The sequence below is a fragment of the Apus apus genome, chromosome 4 (genome assembly GCF_020740795.1).
Source record: "Apus apus isolate bApuApu2 chromosome 4, bApuApu2.pri.cur, whole genome shotgun sequence".
NCBI classification, from domain to species: Eukaryota; Metazoa; Chordata; class Aves; order Apodiformes; family Apodidae; genus Apus; species Apus apus.
The window spans coordinates 36,722,395-36,745,418 of record NC_067285.1 but is presented as its reverse complement, the minus strand read 5'-3'; the positions used below and the strand labels follow the sequence as shown (position 1 = coordinate 36,745,418).

General features: G+C 43.9%; 1 protein-coding gene across 4 annotated transcripts in view; it reads left to right on the top strand.

Moving 5' to 3' along the window:
* Positions 1 to 23,024, top strand: part of PRKG1 (protein kinase cGMP-dependent 1) — a 497,789-nt gene that overhangs the window by 402,853 nt on the left and 71,912 nt on the right. For 3 of the 4 annotated variants that reach the window (XM_051617014.1, XM_051617013.1, XM_051617015.1), the window contains exon 8: positions 17,402 to 17,467. In XM_051617014.1, the coding sequence (XP_051472974.1) occupies positions 17,402 to 17,467 (66 nt within the window). Of the gene's footprint in view, positions 1 to 14,460; positions 14,608 to 17,401; positions 17,468 to 23,024 lie in introns of those variants that run through there. The other variant, XM_051617016.1, reaches the window with a different exon arrangement.

Below are 23,024 nucleotides of genomic sequence, written 5' to 3'. Positions count from 1 at the left end.
CACTTTACTGCAGTACTTTCCAATATTAGTTCCTCTCTTTTGCTTTTCTAACCCAGGGTAATATTTGCATATGTATGATTGAGTTCCCTCTCATTTCTAAAGACACCAGGGGGAAGCAGTCAGGGTTGTCTGAAAAACACAGCTTGTGGTAAAAGAAAAAGCCAACCACCATGTTCAGGGAATGAACCGACATACGTGCCAGTCCCCACAGCTTCTGCAAACCTGTGTGTTGTAGATTTAACAAGGCTGCGAAAAATGCAGGCTGCAAAAAAATCCCCTTTTCTCAGAGGTTGTTTTCTCATGAGCAGCAAATCACACTTAATAATGCGAGACATGAAACCGGTACCAAAGGATGGTGTTTATTCATCTCAGTAGGCACAGATCAGTGGATAGTGCTATACAAGATCAAACCCTCTCTGCTGGATTTCATCGTGGTCATCAGCATGTATTTTAGCTCTTTCCTTTATTGTGAGCATGGGATTGATGAGATTATGAGAATAATCCTGCTTCTTGTGTCCACGGAGAGGAGCAGGAGTGTGGTCTCATCCAATGCTCTGACCACAGAAGGAGCAGCCCGGTTGGTAGGGAACATGTCACTGATGTGCACACAGTTCTGAAGGAAGGTGGCAGATTTGGTGATGGGCTTTGATAAAGCTTTGCTAGAATTCTTTTGCCAGTAGCATTTTGCAGACTTTTGTTAGTTACTGCCCTGACTCTTTGCAAATAATCACCCTTTCTCAGCTGCTTCACCTTTTCTAATCCAGTGTCTCTTGCAGGAGCTGTAGGTGTAATGAGAGGCAGGTCTTGGATGTAGGTTTCTCAACTTGTCAAATAATCAAAGCATGTGAGTGGGCTTCCCTGAGGAGGTACACATGGTGTGTGTATGCTCAGGGAAGGCTGAAGGACCTCAGTTTTCTCCATGTCCTTCCTTGGCCAAGAAAATGCTGCTTATCCAATTCACTTGTCCTTTCCACCTCCCTGGTTTCCTTCTCTTCTCCATCCACTGGTAGGTTGTAAGCCTTCATGCCAGCTTTGGCCAATATTGAAAGGAAAAAAATAAGGTATGAACCAGTTCCTACTCTCATTCCTAGAACAAAATGCATTGGAAATGAGCTTTGGGTCCTTTCACAGACCATGAAGCAACATGTTTGCTACTCCAGGTCCACAGGAGCAGAGGTGGTTGCTGATACCTTCAGGTTCAAGCCGCAGAAGCATCATGTGGCTTGTCCACGTGTCCTGGTCATCTTTTGTTCCTGGGGAACTGGAGGAGCAGCTTTTGCATTGCTTTTCCAATGCTCATTGGAAAAAAACAAAGCTGTTTTGTGCACATCTCTTTCATGTTGTAGGTGGAGCTACAGAGGTGCAGTTGTTTGGTTTCTTCTCTGCTTCAGCAGGTCAGGGCTTTGTAAACAACAGGTCTCTCCTGATGGCAGTTTGGCCTGAATAAGCTGTAAAGAGTCAGACATGGAACAAATTCCTGTGATTTCATTACAAGGAAATATTATACTGGTCTTCCTTCATTTAAACAAGAAAAAACTAAACCAAAATTCCAGGTTCTTAATCAGTTTAATTCTGCACTGGTTCCTCAGAAGAGCATCTGTTTTGATTAGCTCGACTTTGATCTCAGATTTAGCTGGGTGAAATTCCCCTCATTAATATGTTTTGAAAATTAATCGGTTTACTAATAAAAGCACTTTGTTTCCTCCAGACCCTTTGATTCCTTAACAAGGTTAAAATACTAATATATCCCAAAGTGAAGAAATCATTTAAGAGGGTTTGAAGTTTTTTTCTGTTCCCTGTTTGTCTTTCTCTCTAGTCTCTTCTTAAATAATATGCTCAAGTGCAGCTGTTGAGCTTTTCCTGGGTCAGCAACCGTTTTGTGGGGCTCTGGAGGCCAAATGCTGTTGCTGCTGCTCTGCAAATTACTTTTCTGCAAGTAATCTTGGCAAAATTCAGTGGTTTGCTGCTTTTTCTTTACTTGCAAAATACTCTCTGGAGAGCCTCGGAGTGCAGTTCTTTTTTAAAAGTAAACAGCCTTCGAAAAGCAACACTAATCTGCATATGCAGATGTGTACACACAGTCATCTTAATAGCTGTGAAACAGATTATATGGTTCAGAACTTAATAACGTGGCACCTGCACTGGTCAACTGCAGCACTTTCATTTGAGGAAACCTCTATACAAATTAATGGTTTGTCCTTTACCTGCACGAGTTTCTTGGTCTTTTGGGTTTGTCTGGCTTTGTGTTCTCTGGCTGAGGCTGGTAGACATGTACCTCATGCAGGGTGGTTCTGCAGGGCTCTAGTTTCTAGCAGGGCTCTAGTTTCTAGCACTCCTCTGATTTGCTCAAGATTTAATTGAATTGCCCCTAAATGAACATGTAATATCTCTGAAAGACACTCTTGTTCCCTGCTAGTTGATTAAACCAGTAAAGTGATGTGTGTGGTAGGATGCTAGTGCACTTTGTAATTTTTTTGTAATGAAAAAATTGTTCTTTTCATACCTCTGGGTAGTTTCATATAGGGAATATTATTAATTACTTGCTACTGAGACACTAGTTCATTACAATAATTCGGAATAAATTCCAAGAGTAAGTGGTTTAAATTCTTACTAGATTTGGCAAGCAAGTGGGTTATTAACATCCTAGTATCAGTGTTACAGCCCGAAGATTCTGCTTTTGCCTTTCATTTCATCCATAAAAAACTTAGGCCGTGTTTTGCCCACAAAAATATTTATATGTATGCCTATAGACTTAGTCCATATGACCCAAAAGTACTGATAGATTTGGGTTGCCTTCTTCGTTGAGTCCCTTGTGGTGCTTGTGCTTTGTACAAAATCTGCCTCTTTTTTCCCCACGCTGGCTCTGCACAGTGATGGAAGAGCAGGGGGAAAAGTGCAATAAAGTGAAATTAAAATTTGAAAGGGGATGAAAAAGATGGGAGTGAGTGGATAGAGGAGAAGCGTTGCAAGTGCAAGTAGGAGAAGTCTTTAGAATTTTTACTCTGCAAAAAGAGGAGGGGGCTCTGCAGTCATGCAGAACACCCCAGCAGTGCCATCTCCAGGGCTCAGAAGGCTTGGGAGTTGCTAACTGGCAAGTGTCAGTTTTGTTGCAGAAGCTGCTTCCAGGGCAGAGAGCTCTGCTTTCACACCATGGACTCCAGTTGCCTGCATGGACCAAACTGGGACCTCGCTCCTGCTTCCAAGCAACTAAAAAAACCCCACCTAACCGTATGGTTTTCTGACCCATAAACAATTAGCTCCAGAAGAAATCAGGTTTTATTTGGTGAAATAGAGGGCTTTCACTTTTATCTACCATGGTCACCATATTGCACGAGGTCCTTGTGATTGTGGCAGGAATGAAGTCCAGAAGCAGGAGGCAGCAAGGGTGCTTTCAGTGAAGAAAAGGTTGGAGTGCTGCTGCTTAGCAAGCATCCAAAAGCCTCCTGCCATCCAAAGCTCCTCCTGAAAACATCTTAAAGTGAGCATTTCTGGGAAGGAATTGTAAAGTATGGAAACCCCCCCATGCAGGGGGGTTGGAACTAGATGATCTTTAAGGTTCCTTCCAGTTCAAACCATTCTATGAAAAGCTGTAAGTAAGTATGGTTCTGGTCTTTAGGCTCACAAGGTAGGAAAACATACAGATGAATATTTCTGAAATCCTAGTGTAGATACAGGAAACGTTAGCTCTTGTTTATAGAGGTTAAACAGGAAATATTTATTCCGTATTTCTAAATATGGAACTTTTACATGTATTCTGAGAGAAAATGACCTGGTCTAACTCGCATCCTTGTCACATAAGCTGGTAATATGGTCTATAGAACTGGAGTTTTACCAAGGTGGTGTGCAGAGTTTGGGACTAAAGTTAAATGCAAGGAAGCCATAAATCCCGGGATCCAGCAGAGACTCACGTGGCCCTGATGGAGCTCAGTATGTAAAAATTAGAACAGTTGATAACAATCTTGAAGACAGTGAATAGGAAAGGAAAATGTTAGGAGGGAAGGGGCTGACCATGCAAGGCTCGTCACCAAAGACCTGATGCCTCCACCAAAAATCATCTGTTAAGACTCAATTACTGGCGTTTCAGTTTATTTTGCAATTTTGTTTATAATTGCAAATAGAACTGAGCTGGAAGTGAAGTTTCTCTGTGTACCTTCTTGTGGTCTGCAGACGGGCTGCTGAGACCTGGAAGGTCATTTGGTTGGACTGGCTGTAGAAGACCTGACATGGCCCCTTGGTCTCTCGCAGCTCCTGACGTTCAAGAGTGAGTTAGGAAAACCATAGTCCTTGGCGTGTCCCAAGGGATGTTCCATAGAATGGTGAAGGTTGGAAGGGACCTTCAAGATCGTCACGTTCCAACCTCTCTGCTATGAGCAGGGACACCCACCAGACCAGGCTGCACAAGCCTCATCCAACCTGGCCTTGAACACCTCCAGGGAAGGGGCAGCCACAGCCTCCCTGGGCAACCTGTTCCAGCACCTTCATCTCATGGTGAAGAATTTCTTCCTAATGCCAAATCTAAATCTCCCCTCTTCCAGTTTAAAGCCATTTCCCCTCATCCCATCCCTCCCTGCCCTTGTCCCAAGCCCCTCCCCAGCTTTCCTGGAGCCCCTTCAGGCACTGGAAGGTGCTCTAAGGTCTCCCTGGAGCCTTCTCTTCTCCAGGCTGAACACCCCAACTCTTTCAGCCTGGCTCCAGAGCAGAGCTGCTCCAGCCCTCTGAGCATCTCCGTGGCCTCCTCTGGACTTGTTCCATGAGGTCCATGTCCTTCCTGAATTGCAGGCTCCAGAACTGGACACAGTACTCCAGGTGGAGTCTTCCCACAGCGGAGCAGAGGGGGACAATCCCCTCCCTGGCCCTGCTGGCCACACTGCCAGCTCAGGACATGGGTGGTTTCTGGGCTCCAGCACATAGTGTCAGCCCATGCTGAGCTTCTTGTCCACCATCACCCCCAAGTTCACCTGCCCAGGGCTGGTTTTGATGTATTTATTTCATAGCATTACCTTGGGCAAGAGTCTCCCAAGCTGGGCTGGACCTGCTGGTCAAGGTGAGAGAGTGACGCAACCATAAAGACCCATCAGCCCAGGGTCCAGTGGGCTAAGATTTAATTCAGTCTGGAGCAGGATGAGGGACATGATTTTGAGTCTTCAAATCTCCTGCAAGTAAACCTAGACTTGAAGCTGCACCTCCAGTACCTCACAGGTTGCCCAGCGAGGTTTTGGAGTTTCCCTCCTCAAGAACATCCAAAAGCCATCTGGACATGGTCCTGGGCAAGCAGCTCTGGATGGCCCTTCTTGAGCAGAAGGCTTGGACCAGGTGATCTCCAGTGGACCCAGACAACGTTCTCACACATTGTCACATGGAAAGAATGTCAAATAAATGCCATTAACAAATATTTAACTTCCTGGCTGTAAGCACCACTGCTCTGATCACTGCAGGTGAGCTGCAAGCTGTGGCTAGAATAGCTTCTGTTCATCCCCAGTAGCCCGTTCTTGAGCATTGATGCAGGGTTTGTATTTTGTGGTGATAGAAGATGACAGGGGCCATAATGTAGTAAAGCAGAACAAAGTCATCTTTGTCACAGTCGTTTTGTAAAGCTGGATGTGAATTATGAGAAGTGATGCCCATAAATTACAGGTCTGGCCTACTTAAAATTCTGCTGTGGTTTGCTGGCATTTGAGCTACATAATGATTGTAGGGAAGAAAGCCCAGGTAAGCTTTCTGCTTCTGTTGAGTGATACACAAGGGTTTCTTTTTCTTGGTCTGTAGATGTTACTACTAAACCAGTGGGTTTTAAGCAACTTGATATGATAATGAACCATAAGCAAAACCCAAGGGATTTGTTTTAGATAAAGTTTTGGTTTTAATGGGATTAATGCCCAAATTCTAATCCTACTTCATCTTTCTCCCTTTCCAGCTCTGGATACATGTAGTTTCCTTCATATATGATGACCTAAAACGCAGCATAATGTTAAATTGGTAAAAAATGGTTGGAAACCAAACTGCTTCAATGTTCCCACTCATTTTATTGAAGCTTTGACTCTTCAGCCAGACTTTTTTTTTTGTTCTTAAACCTTTCCACCCCTTGTAAACGTTCAGTAAGAGGTTTCCCATTTTAACACTTCAGGTTGTTTAATGCAGACCCATCAGAGGAGGAGCTTGGACTCACCTTGGCTGGATCCATGGGGCAGGTCACTAAGCTTAATATGAGGATTTATGGCTTCATTTGGGGTGTGTCTAGCATTTCAAATTCAGATTTGAATTAAAAATACAGCATCAAAAGAAGTTATGGATCTTAACTGGATTTATTTGGAGTCACGTCGTGCATCAGGGCTGGTGCATGGGACTGTGTCATCTGGAGGGTTTTGCTCCAGATGAAGCTGATGATGATCCAATAAATCATACGTGGCCCAGAGGGCTGAGAGCAGAAGGCAGTACCTGTGAAGGAAGAGGAGAATAAATCTGGGGCTGCTCCTACTTACTGATTCAAGTCATTCTGCTCTTTCTTGTGTTAAATGGTCTCATTCAAACACAGCATTGGGATTCATCACAATTTATTCTGAAATACCTGCTTGGCTGATAGAAATTACAAGAGAAAGAGAAGGTTTCTGGAAGAGTTATGATGGTTTAAAATTATTACTGTAATAATTGTTTTATTGTGCACTCCCTGGTGCCAGCTGCTGGATCTTCCACCTTGATATTCAATATTCATCCGCACGTGTCATATAAAACTCATATAAAATCAAATAAAACCAGTCCTTGAGTCAGTAAAATCTGTCATGTCAGGGGTGGTATATGTCCACCCAGAAGAAGAACAGCCACTCCACCATAGAGAAGAGCTGTTGCAGCATCATGCTGTCGAGACCAGCGACTGTTGCTGTGATAAAATCCCTTTTGCTGGGGTTGTTCAAAGCAACAGTCACCAACACAAGGCTGGGAAGGAGGACCCATCACTTTCCTGCAGGTGACAAGTGACAACCCTGGTTGCTCTCTTAACACATCTATCCTAGTCCCAGCAGCATCATTTCCTGTAGGTCAAAGAAGTGTCACCCCCACCAGTGCCAGGAACAATTTAATTTAGTTCCCTGTCAGTCTGATTCCTTGAGTAGGTTTCTCATGGTGACAGAGAGGAGATGGTCACAGGCCCTGTTTGTAATCCTCTTAGACATGTTGGTTGTAACACTTAGAGTTACTTTTTTTTTTCAAAGAAAGCTGTTTTTATCAGCATAATCTTCTAGCAGTTACAATATTCTCAGGTAATAAATATGAGGGATTCTTTTCTAAGGGTGTGTTTATCAGAGTTCATGTTGCTGCTTTTCTACAGCTGGTGGTTAGAAGGGACTCAGAGAGAGTTAAATGTCATATCCTGGATGCTTGCTCTGCAATTCCTTGGTTTAATGTGGATTTACTAAGGAAGGACATCCTTGAACATGAGGTCTGAAGAGTCCTGTGGCAGGGACATGGTGCATCCTGTGTGTGCTGCATATTATTTCAGACCAGGGATCTTCAATGCTTGAAGATCAGGCCCTTTTTCATGTGTCAGCTCTGTTCTCAGTACCCTGCTAATGGTGACTTTGGTACTTGTAATTTTGTCTTTTCTAATCTGATTTAATTTTCCCCTTAAAGACTGTAAGCCAGTTTGGTGTAATACTTACCTTGATGTTTTCCAAAATGCTGGATGTCTTGTCCTCATCACAAGAGCACAGAGCTGCTCAGGTCAGAAGGGACGTCTGGAACTCCTTTGGGTCACTCTGCCCCTCCAAGCAGAGCCAGCTGTTGTTTTCTTCATTGAACTGTCTTGTGAGTGAAGTGCAATGAAGCCCAGTAACTGAGATTTTTCTTTGGTTTTATCAAGTAGAACCTCAGTTATTTCATTCTGGTTTTTTTTCCTAAATGAAGAGTAGGCACTGGAGGGGAGGTGGCTGGGACTGTAGGCCAAGAACACGAAGGTGTGGAAATTATTACAAATAAAAGGTAGTCAGAGCTTTAAAAAACAAGTAGCTTCAGACTTAGGGGACCTCTTTATCTCCATCCTCAAGCTCAGATCAGACTAGCTGCTGAAACTGGACATGTGAATCAAGTCACGAGTGCTGTCATGGGTGGGAAGAGCAAGGGGCATGAGAAGCAGTGAGGCCACTGGACAGCTACAGGCTGGAATGGGGCAGTGTTACACAATCCTTCATTATCCTCTCCTTCCCAGTTTGTTGCAAACACTTGAATGAAAATGCTGCACCTTGTGTCTGTGCAGGAGAACTGTGCTTTTGGAGAAGGGAACCACAGCAGGTATCATCTGTCTGGACTTGAACACAAGGTTGTATGTGGCACCACAGGCAGGTGCAGCAGTGAAACAGTTCTAGGAGATGTTGAGAGGACACTTGTTGTACCCTTGTACAAAACCCTGGGGAGATCTGGTCTGGAGCATTCCAAACCACTGAGGACACCCGTGTTCTTGGAGGATGATTTCACATTGGTCCAGGTACAGAGAAGCTCAGGAAGCTTAAGACGAAAGGATAGGAGACCTGGGTTCATTGATCAGTGAAATAAAATCTGAGCAGGTTTTGATGGGAAAGAAAATAATTGTTTTAACTTGAGGATGATTTTGGTCTGTTGGTTTAGATTTAAAGTGGCAATGAGTAAGTTTAGACTGGGAAACAGTAAGAGGTGACTGATGATTAGAGAAGCAAGTCCTGGAAGCATCTTCAATGTCTATACTGACAAAACATTCCAATTTCCTTTGGATCTGTTTGTGGAGGTTATTTTATGGTATATCTGAAATAGCAGGAAAATGGACTTTTTAATCCACGAGATTCAGGCAATTCCCACAACTTCAGGTGATGTCCAGACCCAGAAAGGATCCCTGGGAGATGGTTCCACTTCCCTCCAGCTCCAGAATTCATGGGAAGTCCAGCTCTGTTAGGAATCTTTGCTCAGCCCTGACTCCTCAACATCAAAAGTGGATTTAGAGTCTGAGGTCCAGTTCTGTGCACTAATGAGGACAATAAAAATGCATATATCTGGGGTTTTTTTTGACAGTGAATAGTCAGTATATTACTAGTTGGATATAACTGCCTGGAGTAGCAGCAGCCTTGGGATTATATTTGTTTGAAATTAGGATTTATTTTGTGCTGTGGTTACAGAATGAGGGCTGCAAGTGCTGCCTGGAAAGGATGTTCCCCTGCTCATCTAAGCTGCAAGCAGGTGAAGCGTGAAATCTCTCAGCTTTTGCACTGCTTCTCCCAAGTTTTTAGCTTCCACTGGGGCTGCAGCAAATTGATTTTTCATTTTATATTCTAAGAGTGTATTATGCTGCTCTCCAGACAGTACAGAACTGTAGGCAGGGGTTTTTTAGTGAATATATTCATGGTGATAGAGCATAATCAAGAGGGGGTTTCGCTGTAGTTTTAAAAAGTACTGTATGTTTCTTTTTATTGCTAGTGAGATTATTCATTAAGGTCTATGAACACTTTATGGATAAAAAATGGGTTTCTTGTGCCCATATCATTCACGGGCAAAGCATCTTGTGTTTTCACTTTGGTTTGATGCCTTTTTTAAGCAGATACATAAAATCATAAAATGGCTTGGGTTGGAAGGGACCTTAAAGATTATCTAGTTCCAACCCATTAGCAGGGACACCTCCCAGCAGCCCAGGCTGCTCCAAGCCCCATCCAACCTGCCCTTCAACACTGCCAGGGATGGGGCAGCCACAGCTTCTCTGGGCAACCTGGGCCAGGGTCTCACCACCCTCACAGGGAAGAATTTCTTCCTAATGTCTAAACTGAATCTCCCCTCTTCCAGTTTTAATCCATTATCCCGTATCCCATCCCTCCCTGCCCTTGTCCCAAGCCCCTCCCCAGCTTTCCTGGAGCCCCTTCAGGCACTGGAAGGTGCTCTAAGGTCTCCCTGGAGCCTTCTCTTCTCCAGTCTGAACAGCCCCAACTCTTTCAGCCTGTCTCCAGAGCAGAGCTGCTCCAGCCTCTGAGCATCTTCGTGGCCTCATCTGAACTCACTCCAAAAGCTTCATGTCCTTCTTATGCTGGTTGCTGCTTGTTGTACTGGCTTATAGCAGAAATGCAGCCTTTCAGCATCATGCATGGTCCATCCGGGAGATGGGAAGCAAGCTATCTACTTTGTAAATCCAAGATCCATCCAAGAAATAGGGCTGGAGACAAGAGATGGGTCTACCTACAGCTGAGAGTCCCAGGATGAGCTCCTGGACTCTGGGCAGAAGATGTAGGTGAATGTCCAAGTGGTGCTGCTAGGGGCAATGAACTCCTGTGGGCACACACAGTGACAGACCTCGTATTTCATGAAGATGAACTGAAGTCTTTGACATCAATGACAGCAACTGGGTGGCAGGACTAAAGAAGACATGGATGGACTCTTCAAAGTTGGTAAGATGGGCACTGCCCCCAGGGTGTGGGGATACTGGGATCCGCTGGCACCAGCAGAGGATCACACAGTAAATTAAAACATTTTTCTCCTTATAATGTGGAAATCAGTGAAATGTGGTTATCTAGTGAAATACAAGGAATATTCCTATTTAGAGATCTGTAGTCCTGGATAGGAACACAGGGTAATACAGGAACCAGGGAGTGAAGCAACCTGCTGGGGGCTGGGCTGTAGGCAGTGGCAACCAGTGCAGTGTTTGTAACACCAGTTGTTTCCCCAAATGCACATAATGACTGCAAAACGAAACAAAAAATCATTACTTTTTTAATTAGGGCATTTGCATTGATACCAAAATAAATCGGATTTTATGTAAGCTGGCCTTGATTTTCCATCCTTCATGGAACTGCAAAGGAGAAGCCCTCCGGGCAATTTTCTTTTCATGAGAAGACATCCATCATTAATACGAAGCAGAAAACCATTGTCAGACTTCACACAGCATCCTAAAACAATTCCAGCAGTTCAGGACTTGTTGGGAGAATTTTGAACTTGGCTATAATCTTAACATCTTCTGGGAGCCTGATTTGCATTCAGAAGTGCCAGTGCAGCAAGGACAGGGCAGATCTTTTTTTTTTGACCAATGGAGTCTTGAAAGACCTGTTCACCATCTCTGAGTCCTTCACTTTGTAAACATTAACATTAACACTAGGAAGGGCTCTTTTTTATAAATCCTATTGTGCAGTCCTTGCAAGGACTTAACACTTTCAGCTCGAGCCACTGGGAGCATAAATATATTTTAGAAACAGCAAATAATGCCATTTGCATCTCACCAGGTGTAGAACAAATGATTAGGAGAGGCTGGTACATTTTATAGCCTGTTTTGGAGAGTAGTAGCTTGCTTATATTGAATAGAAACCCTGCAAAATATTATTTTTAAACCATTTTGTCTGAGATGTTGTTTTCTGAGAAATGTTTTCTTTTCCCAGCAGCCACACAGCCTAAATGGCCCAGGAGCACAGGTCACCTGCCTTCAAACTGGGGTACCTTGAAGGGAAACCTCTTCCCTACCCTGGTTCTTTCCCTTTATAGGTGTGAGTTTAGTGCACCTGGGCATTCTCCTACTCCTCATTAAATAGTGTCATACTCCTGCAGGGAGGCTTTTTCAGGTTGTGCATTTCATTAGGTTTGTGTTAAAATCTGTAGAAGTTTAGTAGACCACGTCTTTATGGATTCCAGTGGGGTATTTTTCTAGTCAAAACCAATAGCAAGTGGGTGTTGTGTTCTCGTTGGGCAACCTGACATCAGGGTGGTTTTGCCCTATGGAGATAAGTCAGTAGGTCCAGGTAAGAGATACTGACCATGACTTGCACCATCCATCATGATGGCCCACATGACCACTCTGTAGGTCTGCTTGGACTTCAGCACTGCCTACTGAGGAAAAATAGGGAAGAGGGTTCAGAGTGGCCCAAACTGTACCAGCTGGTCTTACATGGATAGTCCTAATGTTTCAGATAAAACTTCCTGTAGGTGACACTTGACTTGATCAATGTTTCTTCAATGAAAACCTCTCCTATGAAGACAGACTGAGAGAGCTGGGTCTGCTCAGCCTGGAGAAGGCTCTGGGGAGACCTCATAGTGGCCTTCAAGTACCTGAAGGGGCTCCAAGAAAGCTGGGGAGGGGCTTTTGACAAGGACTTGTAGTGAGAAGACAAGGGGTAATGGGTAAAAACTGGAAAAGGGGAGATTTAGGTTGGACATTAGGAGAAAATTCTTTAGTGTGAGGGTGGTGAGACCCTGGCCCAGGCTGCCCAGGGAAGCTGTGGCTGCCCCATCCCTGGCAGTGTTGAAGGGCAGGTTGGATGGGGCTTGGAGCAACCTGGGCTGGTGGGAGGTGTCCCTGCCCATGCTGAAGGTTTGCAACTGGATGATCTTTAAGGCCCCTTCCAACCCAAACCAGTCTGGGATTCTAATATTCTGGGAAGAGTGGTGGCTGCTCTGTCTAAAAGGGCTTGCAGGCTGCCAGAGGACTCTTGGCTGCAGAAATATCCCCAAATTTATACTTAGGATTGTTGGGCTTTTTCTTTCTTACTCTAAAAATTATTATAAAAACCCATTTTTCTTTGACCAAGTAACTGAAAAACCTCGACCAGCCACCTAGAGTAGATGAGTCATAGAATCATAGAATGGTGAAGGTTGGAAAGGACCTGAAAGATCATCTGGTTCCAACTCCTGTACTCTGAGCAGGGACACCTCCCACCAGACCGGGCTGCACAAGCCCCATCCAACCTGGCCTTGGACACCTCCAGGGAGGGGGCAAAGTCAGTGTCTGGTCCTTGGTGGTTGCTCAGCAGAAGCTGCTGCTGCTGTGGAAGGTCTGTAGCAGAGAGCTCCAGTCCCGTGGGACTTCTGGAAAGGTTTAGGTTATTTAGAACTCAACATGTGGTAATCAGGGTTTGCAAAGACAATAGGGAAAGAAAAAATTAGGTCTTCCCTGGTGGTTTTTTTTTTAATTTGCTGCAGGAAGACTCTCTGGAGGTTCCTAATTTGCTGATATTCCAGTTCTTTAATGCATTTTACCACTTTTCAGCACTGTACACTTGACCTCATTACAGTGTTTTTAACAAGGTTGATTGAAAGGTTTGTAGGACACGATATGTTGGTAATAAATGAAAGGGCAAAGAAAAAAAAGGGAAATAAATTCCAATATTAACTTGAACTTCGTAGTGGCTCAAAACCCCAGCATCTCCCATGTTATTTTGTTGGGTACTTTCTGTTTACACTGGGACTTCCTTGCATGTGGGGGATAAAAATTACCTTTATTGGGCATTCTAGGGAGCAGAACTCAAATATGGTGATCTGAGAAACCAGCCTTAGCTTTTAAAGAGAGGGGTTTGCCTACCAAGAGGCCTAAAAATGTCTCTACTCTATCAGTTTTGACAGATAGAACTTTAGCAGGCAGAGGAGCAGAAGAGGCTTGGCTGGGAAGGTGCTGCTTCCTGCTACTGGGTACCCACAGCTCATCAGGAATGTGATTTTGTGCCCAGAGGCTGAGTCTGGGGACACCACTCACCAAGTCACAGACTCATAGGATAGTTTTGCATGGGATGGACCTTAAAGACCATCTAGTTTCAACCCCCTGCATGGGCAGGGACACCTCCCACTAGACCAGGTTGCTCCAAGGCCCCAAAATCCCCAAAGTTAAGCAGAATCATGCCAAGGTTGCAGCAGTTGTGTCCATCTTCTGAGAAGAACACAGAGCCATGTTTGCTTCCATGAAAGGGCAAGTCTCAAGCAAATATAATGGTATAATGTTAAATTAAATCATCACAATGTAGTTTCTATTTTTTTGAAGAATTCTATTGGCGTTCTTAAAGGGTAGGTGTGGTAGGAGCAGTGAGAGCCAGTGTTGGAGCAGGACTTCAATGGCTTAGGGGGTATAGGAAGGTAAACAAGCAAACAAGATGAAAGTCATCTCAAAGATTTTGAAATCTAAGACAATTTTTTACAGCTTAAGGTAGAATCAGGAAGCAGAGGCTGCCATCTGCCCTTCTTTCTGCTTCAGGCTGCCTCCATCTTCCCTGTTTGCCTGAGCAGTGTGATCATTGCTCTTCTATCAGAAAGTCTTGGGAGTGTTTGAAAAGAAAACAAATCATTGTTCTGAAATCCAGCTGTTGGCAGCTTATCAGAAGCAAAATCATTGAAAGTCCCCAAGTTCTGTGTGCTGGGCTGGGCACCAAATTCGAACCAGTTAAAAAATACAGCTGCATTTCCTCTCTGAAACCATGGACTGGTGTCCAGTGGTGTCGTAACGTGACTTGGAAGAGCTGCAGGAACGTGGATAACGTTGCCACCTCATTCCACCCTGGATTTTGGCTTGTGCCCGGGGCAGGAGCCCTGCCCACATGTGTGTCCCCTCCTTCCTCTTGGGGCTCCACACCACGGCTTGGGTTTCCCCATCAGGTGCCCTAGAAACCCCCGCAGCAGCTGTGACCTTCCTTCACGTCCACGAGTTGGAAGCTGAAGGGGCTGTAAATCACCAGAGCTCGCCGAGGAGCAGAATATAGTCCTGGGCTGGAAGGAAGGAGCTTTCCTGGGGAGGAAATGGTGCAGGCAGAGGGGAGCAATGGAGCGTTGGGAGAGTGAAGGAGAGTCCTCAGAGGAGGAGCCCCGTTCCTCGGGGAGCAGCGACCAGTGCTCCTGCCACCCCGCCCGGACGGTGGACGAGTCAGTGCTGAGGGGCCTGATGGGGACACTTCTGGCAGCTGCTCCTGCCCTGCTGCCTTGCACCACCACTGGTTGCCTTTGCATCTATTGCTCTGCTTTTAAAGGACTTGCTTGTTGCATGTAGTGCCCTGCACTGCTCACTGCTCTTTGCGCTCAGTGCCGAGCGCTTGGAGGAGTTGCCTGTGCATCTCATGCCCTGCACTTTTGCTAGCTACTTCTGCATTTCGTGCCCTGCACGTGTTGTACTTGTTGCATTTAATACCCTGCACTTCTAATAGCTGCTTTGTGTTCAGTGCCATGCCCTTCTAGTGATTACCTGTTGCATTTGATGCAGTGCCTGGTTAGTAATCACTTTTGCATTTAATGCTGTGCACTTCTGGTAGCTGCTTTTGAATTAAGTGCTGTGCACTTCTACACTTCTTATCTAGACTTGTTGCATTTAATGCCCTGCACTTCTAGCAGTTAAGTGTTACATTTAATGCCATAATTCATAATAGATTATTCAGATAATTGCTTTGAATTGAAGGCTGTGCAGCTCTGCGCTTCTGATCCTGACTTGCTGCATCGAATGCCCTGTGCTGTACCCTGTGGAAATAACCTTTGAAAACACAGGCTGACAATTTGTGTTGCTTGGAGGCAGCTGAGGTGAGTTCAGAGCTTGGTGCCACGGCCCTGTAGGTCATTTTTCAGCCAGTGTGAGGTGTTGGCAAGTGTTTGGGAGTCTGAGTGTGTCTTGTATTTCGCTGCTGATGCACAGAAAGGGTTGGTTGTTTCTACAGAACTGAAAAGATTATGATTTTTTCCCTTCTTTTTTTAGAAATTTGGGGAGGTTTTTAATCTTGCTTGGGGCCTGCTTGGGAAGCACCCCCTGACACCAAGGCAGAACGTGGCTTTCCCTGAGCTCAGTGTTTGTGGGATGAGGGTCCTGCAGAGGTGGCAGAGGAGGGCTGTAGGCAAGGATACTCAAGCAGAGCAATTTATTGTCACAACACTTCATAGATGAGCCAATTTATTATTCATTTTAAATAAAACCAACTTGTTCCCCTGACTTAGCAGTAATTTCTACTGGGGCAGAAAACAAGGAACCCTCAGAACTGTGTGACCTTCTGCAGGACAGACCCTTCCATATCCCTGGTTTGGGTGTTTGTGCCAAGTGAGATGCCCTTTGGGAAAGTTCCTGCCTTCTGCATGAATTCCATGCTGATTGAAAGGATGTATTAAGTACAAGATAATGGAAACTGTAACAGTTTCTTATGCCTTTAAATCTCGAATATGTGCTTTATTTAAAATGTTTGAACTGAAGCCACCAGTAGTATTTTCCTTGTCTGTAATCATGTAACTATATTATAGTAACTATAATCATGTCTGTAATCTGTAAAGGTGTAAACTGTATTCTTGTGGCAGAAAGACATCTGAGATAATGGGACAAATACGTTGTTTGAACTGGAATTACTGAGCAACCAAAAAGTTTGCCTCATTGTTTTAATGTATTAATAGATGTATTATATATTGCTACAGCAACTTAATGGGGTATTAAATAACATCATTCCTTATTCTCTCTATGTTTACTAAAACTTTAGAAGTTAATAGAGATAATTGTCTACTGCTTTTCAGCTGCTTCTTTCTACTTGCTTTCAATTACCATAATTTTGTTTATTGGTATGGAAAAACTAACAGCAAAACATAGTTAATTTAATTGAAAATAGCATTTGAATGTAGGCTGGAATGTTTGTGTTTCTTGCATTTGTATTTCTGCTTGCTCTATGTTAAAGATACTAAAGATAGTTCAGCAGTAATTACAGTTAATTAATGATTACCTTAAAGGGAGTGTGCTGATGCCTGTATGAGTGCACATGCACCATGCTTATTTTTTACTGTTACTGCTTTAATATTTCCAGTCTTTCAACAGGGGAATGGCTCTTTCTAACAGCATTTTTTAATCTCATTTTCTGCTTCAGTAGAAAAGTAGAAATGTGCAGTGGTTTTGCAGCCTAAATGAATTAGGTGTGTTTAAAAGAGGTGGGTTTCTTTTGCTTGTAATCTACTTCTCCTTCATATGTGGAAGGATTTGGAGTGGATTTGAATAAAACAGTAACCCAGAATCCTCTTCATTTGTTTGGCCAACACAGAAAATGAAGCAACATCTCTCTAACCCTGACAAAACACTAAGTTGGTCTGGATTACCTTCATCTTTTATAGCTTGGGCTGGCCATGGCCAAATTCACGGCAGGGAAAGGGAGAACACAAAGCATTTGGTAACAAAGATACAGAAAAAATATTTCTAAGGGTATATTTATTTCATATTCAACTTTTTGAAATGCTGAGACCTTTCAAAAGTTCAACCTAGTCCAGGTCCTGTAGCCTACCATCCTGCTTTTCTGGATGCCTCCTGTCCCATTGTTGTGACATTCAGTACATTTCTGGGTAGAAGGACACGAGCACAAGTCTACATGTTCATAAAGAAGTTATGCAAATAGATGATGACCTTGATAAAACTGCTTCTGTGCACAAAAGTGCATAGGAAGGAATGAGAAGATATGAAAAGCCTGGGCTGATTTGTGGCTGATGTCTGATTAATGAGGAGAACCTGTTTGGTGGCATCTGCTCACGTGTGGGTTGCAGCTTCTGCAAGCCTGAAGCCTGCACAGATGCTGAAGTTCAGCTAAATATAGGGAAGAAGCTGTGCAAGCCCCAAACTCATCCTTGAAGTGCTTTAAGAGTGCAAGATGGTTGGAAAGAAAAGGTTGCCATGAATGTAACATAACTGACTTCAGAAATGTATTTTCTCTTTCAGGGAGGATGTCAGAACAGCCAATGTCATCGCGGCTGAAGCAGTAACTTGTCTGGTCATAGACAGAGAGTAAGTACAGCACTTTCCTGCTGTGGGGGGGGGGATTTCTCCAGGTGGACCCTTTTCCAGTTCTTAACAAAAGCCTTTTGATTATTTTCTCCAGAGAAAGTAATTTAATTGTGAGTAATTCAGTCATGGTATCTGTGTGTCCTTGATGAAGGAGAGGGAAGGCCCCCCTAAATCAGAAAGATGAAACTCAGGAGTGACAAATGCAAGCAAATAAGCAGCACAAAAAGACAAACTGGAAGTAAACGGGGAGATGTCATGGCTGTGGAAATGGATATGGGTGTTATGGTGGAACACAGGTTGAGTCTATGTTGGCAAAATATCTGGAAAAGCATCGAGCTTCTGGCCAGATGTTGTTCTAGTCAATGTGGGGATGGGGAGCCCTCATCATGGCCCTGCTTGAAGCTCTGCAGCACAAAGTAGAGGAGATCAGAAGAGGAAAAAAAGTCTTCTATAGGGAGCTTGCTGGAATGAGGGGGGTTAATCTAGAAAAGAAATGCCTGGGTTCCCATAAACTGCTGCAAATTCAGGTGTTCTCTACAATTGTTGGGAACGGGGTAAAAAAAAAATCAGCATTACCTTGAAAATTCAGCGTGACTCTTGGGGTGGTTTTCATGTTGTGAGGGCAGTGAAGCACTGGCACAGGCCATCCAAAGATATGGACAAATCTTCCCTGGGAATCCTGCCAAGGGAACGTGGTGTAGATCTGTGAGACCATGAGAGAGGAGGGTGGGATGAACGGTGATTGACTTGTCACTGCCTCCTGCGCAAGAGCCCAGAGCAACCTGCAGGAGGGAGGTGAAAGGCAAAAGGAGGTAGCTCTTCACATGGGGATCCCCCACAGAGCTGGAGGAAAAGGAGAAGAGTTTGCAAATGTTCAAAAGGTAAAGAAATCCATTGGATTTTTTAAATACCTACCTTTGGGCTAGGGGCTTTCAGAGAGGTGTAGGAGAGTACAGAGGCAAATATCACAGGCGGTTGCTCTGTCCTTGAACTCTTCCCTGAACACACTGTCTTGATGCAAGACACTGGCAAAGGTCAGGTGCTGTATTAGGAGGGTCATGGCTGAACTGGGGAATACTACTTTGAAAATCCTAGGTCTTTAGGTATATAAATTTGTTTATGGCCAATCAGTAAAAAATTATGGTCTTTCTGTTGAAAACAGATGGTGGACTTCAGCACTGTCAGCTGAGTGGCTGCTTTCACATACACAAGCAAGGTAGCCAGGGAGGTAAAAGACATGCTATCCCTTACCTCTCTGTGGGGCAAAGAGGAGAAGAATTTGCATGATTAGGTAATTTAGCAAGCCATAATTAAGAGGAGTGGAAAGCAACAAGTGATTTATGCTTTTTTTCCCCGAGCACTTCAGTAAGGGGTATTTTTGGTTTGCACTGTAAGCACGAAAAAAGCCCAAATTAGCCAGTAATTGTAGAGTCAGTCATTCCAGCTCATTTTACAGACTTCTTTGCTTGTCTCTTATGCCTGTTTCCCAGTATATAATGTCCTTGAAATATTAAGGAAGTAGGAGTTAAATTTGAACTGATGAAGCTGTAGATAATCTAGAGCAGAGTCTAGTAATACTCTGCAATTAGCAGCAGAGTAACACTATTTATAAGAACCCTATTTATAGTGCAAGGAAAAGCAATGTTATTTGGAGCACTGTTTATAGTTCAGGGAAGGTTGTCCTGTGTCCTGAGTAGTTCTGGCTTTCTCATCTCTTAGATTCTTATTATTTTATAGGCAGGCAAACAACTGTAGAATCTACTTTTACTATGGAGGAAATAATCTTAAGACTTCTGGACATTTGGAAAATTGTGCAGACACTGTTCTGTTAATAAGGAAAAATAGTGTTTGTTTCTTTCCAGATACAAAGTATTACAATTCTGGTTTGTTATGGGGCTCATGGTAAATGTTCATGTGGAGTTACACTGGCAGGCAGCTTTGCCTAGAGCCAGAAGCTGTTCTGCACAGGAGGAGGAGTGACTCGTGTCACTAAGGTTGTCCAATATTTTGCAGTCTAAGAGAAACTTTTTGCTGAATCACACGTAACTATTGAAGCAGCAATTCTCATGCTCTGTGTGTGCCTCAGTCTGAAACATTTCAGCAACAACTGATGTTGCAATTTCAAGAACAAGTTATGGAGAAATACCACTTCCTTAACAGTCCAGGTATTTCTCTCAGGAACTGGAAAATTTCAGTCTTGCTGACAATAGAGTTTAATATTTCCCATCGGCATTATCTTGTCCTCAGGGCAACTCTACAGCTTCCTTGTAGAAGTCTTCCCAAGACTTCCAAAAATTGTTCGAAGCAAGTCCTGGCAGAGTTGGGTTTGAGATGGGACATGGCTTAAGCTTGAGAAGATGAAGTGGTTTGCCTAAAATAATTCCTGAAATTCAAAAATATCTGTTAAAATGCTGCATGTGAGTTGAAAATCCCACGAGGAAAGCCAAACAGTGGGGCATGATGGATCTTTGATTACCAGACTCTCACACATGGGTGCTGCCTGGCTTTTTCATTGCCTTCTGAAACACCCAGGCCAATTGCAATCACAAAAACACCCCAAAGACACCCAAAAAGCACTGCAGCAGTTTCTTGCAAGTCTCTTGCAACAGTGGATTTTCTGCATCCTTTTCTGATGTAGAAATGAGCAGAGTCCTGTTCTGATGGAGGAAATGCCCTGCAGTGCAGCTAGAATTTGATTTGTCCCACGGACTTTAAGCTGTTTTGTTCCCACTTGTCCTGAAAGCATTTGTTACAAAGGGCAACGCTGGCAATTCTTTCCATCTTACAATTATCTTTTAAGTCCCTTCCTTTCCCGGAATAATTAATTTCAGTGGGATTTGGTCCTTAATGCTCTCTGGCTTCATCAGCAGTCCCCACCACACAGGAGGTGAGATGAAGCCAATCAATCCAGCTCCAGCCAAGCTGTAGGAGAAATTTCAGCTGACTTTGCTAAGGCTTAACATCAGATCATGCTGCATTTCAGTCCCAAGGGAATGAATAAATATTGCTTGTGGATACTCAATGAGCTGAACATCCTTTTCTCTAAATTGGAGAGATGGATGGATGGCCACTTTGGTAGGTAAGGAATTGGCTGGATGGTCACATCCAGAAAGTAGTGGTCAACTACTCAAGGGCTGGATGGAGATATGTGAAGAGTTGTGCCCCTCAGGCGTCTGTATAATATCTTCACCAATGCCGTAGTGGGGTTGAGTTCACCCTCAGCATGTTCACAGACAACACCAAGCTGAGTGGTGCAGCTGATATGCCTGAGGGACGGGATGCTATCTAGAGGAACTTGGACAGCTTGAGAAGTGGGCCTTTGTGAACCTCAGTGAGGTTCAACAAGGCCAAGTGCAAGGTCCTGCATATGAGTCAGGGCAACCCCTGGTATCAGTACAGACTGAGGGATGAAGGGATGGAGAGCAGCCCTGAGGAGAAGGACTTGCAGGTACTGGTAGATGAAAAGCTGGACAAGAGCTGCCAATGTGCACTTGCAACCCAGAAAGCCAACCATGTCCCAGGCTGCATCCAAAGGAGTGAGGCCAGCAGGTTGGGTGAGAGGATTCTTCCCCTCTACTCCACTCTGGTGAGACCCCATCTGGAGTCATCAGCACAGGAAGGACGGGGACCTGCTGGAGCACCTTTCCTAGGAGGGAGTTGGGGTTTAGCCTGGAGAACAGAAGGCTTCTGGGAAACCTTATTGTAGCATTTCAGTTTTTAAAGAGGCCTACAAGGTGGGGACAAGCTTCTTAGCAGGGTCTGTAGTGAAAGGACAAGGGGTGATGGTTTTCAATGAAATAGAGGGCAGATTTAGACTAGATAGAAGGATGATATTTTTGCACTGAAGGTGGTGAGGCACTGGCATAGGTTGTCCAGAGAGGTGGGAGATGGAAACATGCAAGGTCAAGCTGGATGGGGCTCTGAGCAATCTGGTCTATTTGAAGATGTCCCTGCTTGTTGGTAGGGGTTTGGACCAGATGACCTTTTTAAATGTCCCTTGCAACCCAAACCATTCTGCCAACCTCTAGGAAGATGTCCTTCAGCAATAACCTGAATGAGAGAAAGATTAACAGTCTCAGTGTAGAACTTTTAATTTGCTTGTTCTTTTAAATTAGGTGAATTATTTCACAGACTCTGCATCATATTTTCTGATACTAGCATGGGTGGCCTGACAGAAACACAGGAACTTTGTTAAGGGATCTCACCACTGGGCAGCCTGGTGTCTTCTTCATCAAGCTTAATCTTGATGGTGAGAACATGTTGATTCAACCAGGCTTTCTGAAGGGAAGGAGATGCTCTTCCTGCCAACCACATAGCACAGACCCAACTGGGGGGCTTGCATTTGGCTTGTGAAGTTCTGCAGAATCCACATATTGGGAATTCTAAAACTAGACATCAACCATTTCAAGGGATGTGTAGAAGCCTTTGGGTATTTGGGGAGCCAAGCTCATGGCAAAAACACTCTTCTTGCCATCAAATGCATGAGCTAGGTAAACATATCAATATTTCAAAACAGTTGTTAGTTGCCAGATGTCTTTTATTAATTTTTAATTCCAAGAGCAAATTTTTCTTTAAAATGAGCAGGCTCTCTGTGTGTCTGACTTGCCAAGACCCTGTGTGAAATAAAATGGAGACTGTTGCTAGTTAAGAACTTCTTACAGTGCTGCTGCTGTAATTTGTCCTCCAGCAAGATGCCACTTGTGGGAGATGCCCAACGTTGTTGCCTCCAAAGTGTTTCCAGGTCAGCCCGATTCATCTCAGTGAATCTTCAGGCTCCCTGAAGGGGTAATTAGATTTGTTGCAGGGGTGCAGTTGGACTGATTGGGGTAAAGTTAACAAATGCTGGATTGGGTGGATTAGTTCTCTTGGAAATTTTCAGTGAAACATCTGATTAAAATGGTGTAGACATAACGTGGGACAACCTTGAGCAGCTGTTCTGTAAATCCATTCGAATAAGCACATACAGACACACTTGGAGATCTCCACGGTTTGTGTGGAGATGGAACAGGAGGAAAAGGTTCAAACCCCATTCCTAACATTTTGATCATCACTGGCACCCCAAGAGAGAAGTCGGGGCAACTTTTTAACTCTTTTTTTCACACATACCTCCTGAAACTGAAGAAGTGTTTGAAACTGTTGATAGATTCTCCTGGACTGTAGAAATATTTACACTGAAACTGATTCAGCTTCATCTTTTATTTATATGTGTGAGGTTTTTCTCCTACCCATATAATTTATTTATGTTGATACCAATATTTTCCTGCAAGGCTGAGATTTACCAGGTGTAAATGCTGTGGGGACTGGCAGAACAGAATTACCTAATGCAAATGGTTGAGAAAGGAGCTGAAAGATAAGAGCCACTAAACCTCAAGGCACAGCAGCTGCTACAAAACTAGGTGGTGTTTGCAGACACTGAGTGCTAAATGCTGGGGTTTTTTTCTGCTTATTGTCTTCCTTGGTTACACATTTCCAGATGATACAGGTATTTTTAAGGAAACATTTTTACATTGCAGGCATTTTCAGATTTTTCACTTTGTATTTTACATGTTTTGTCTGT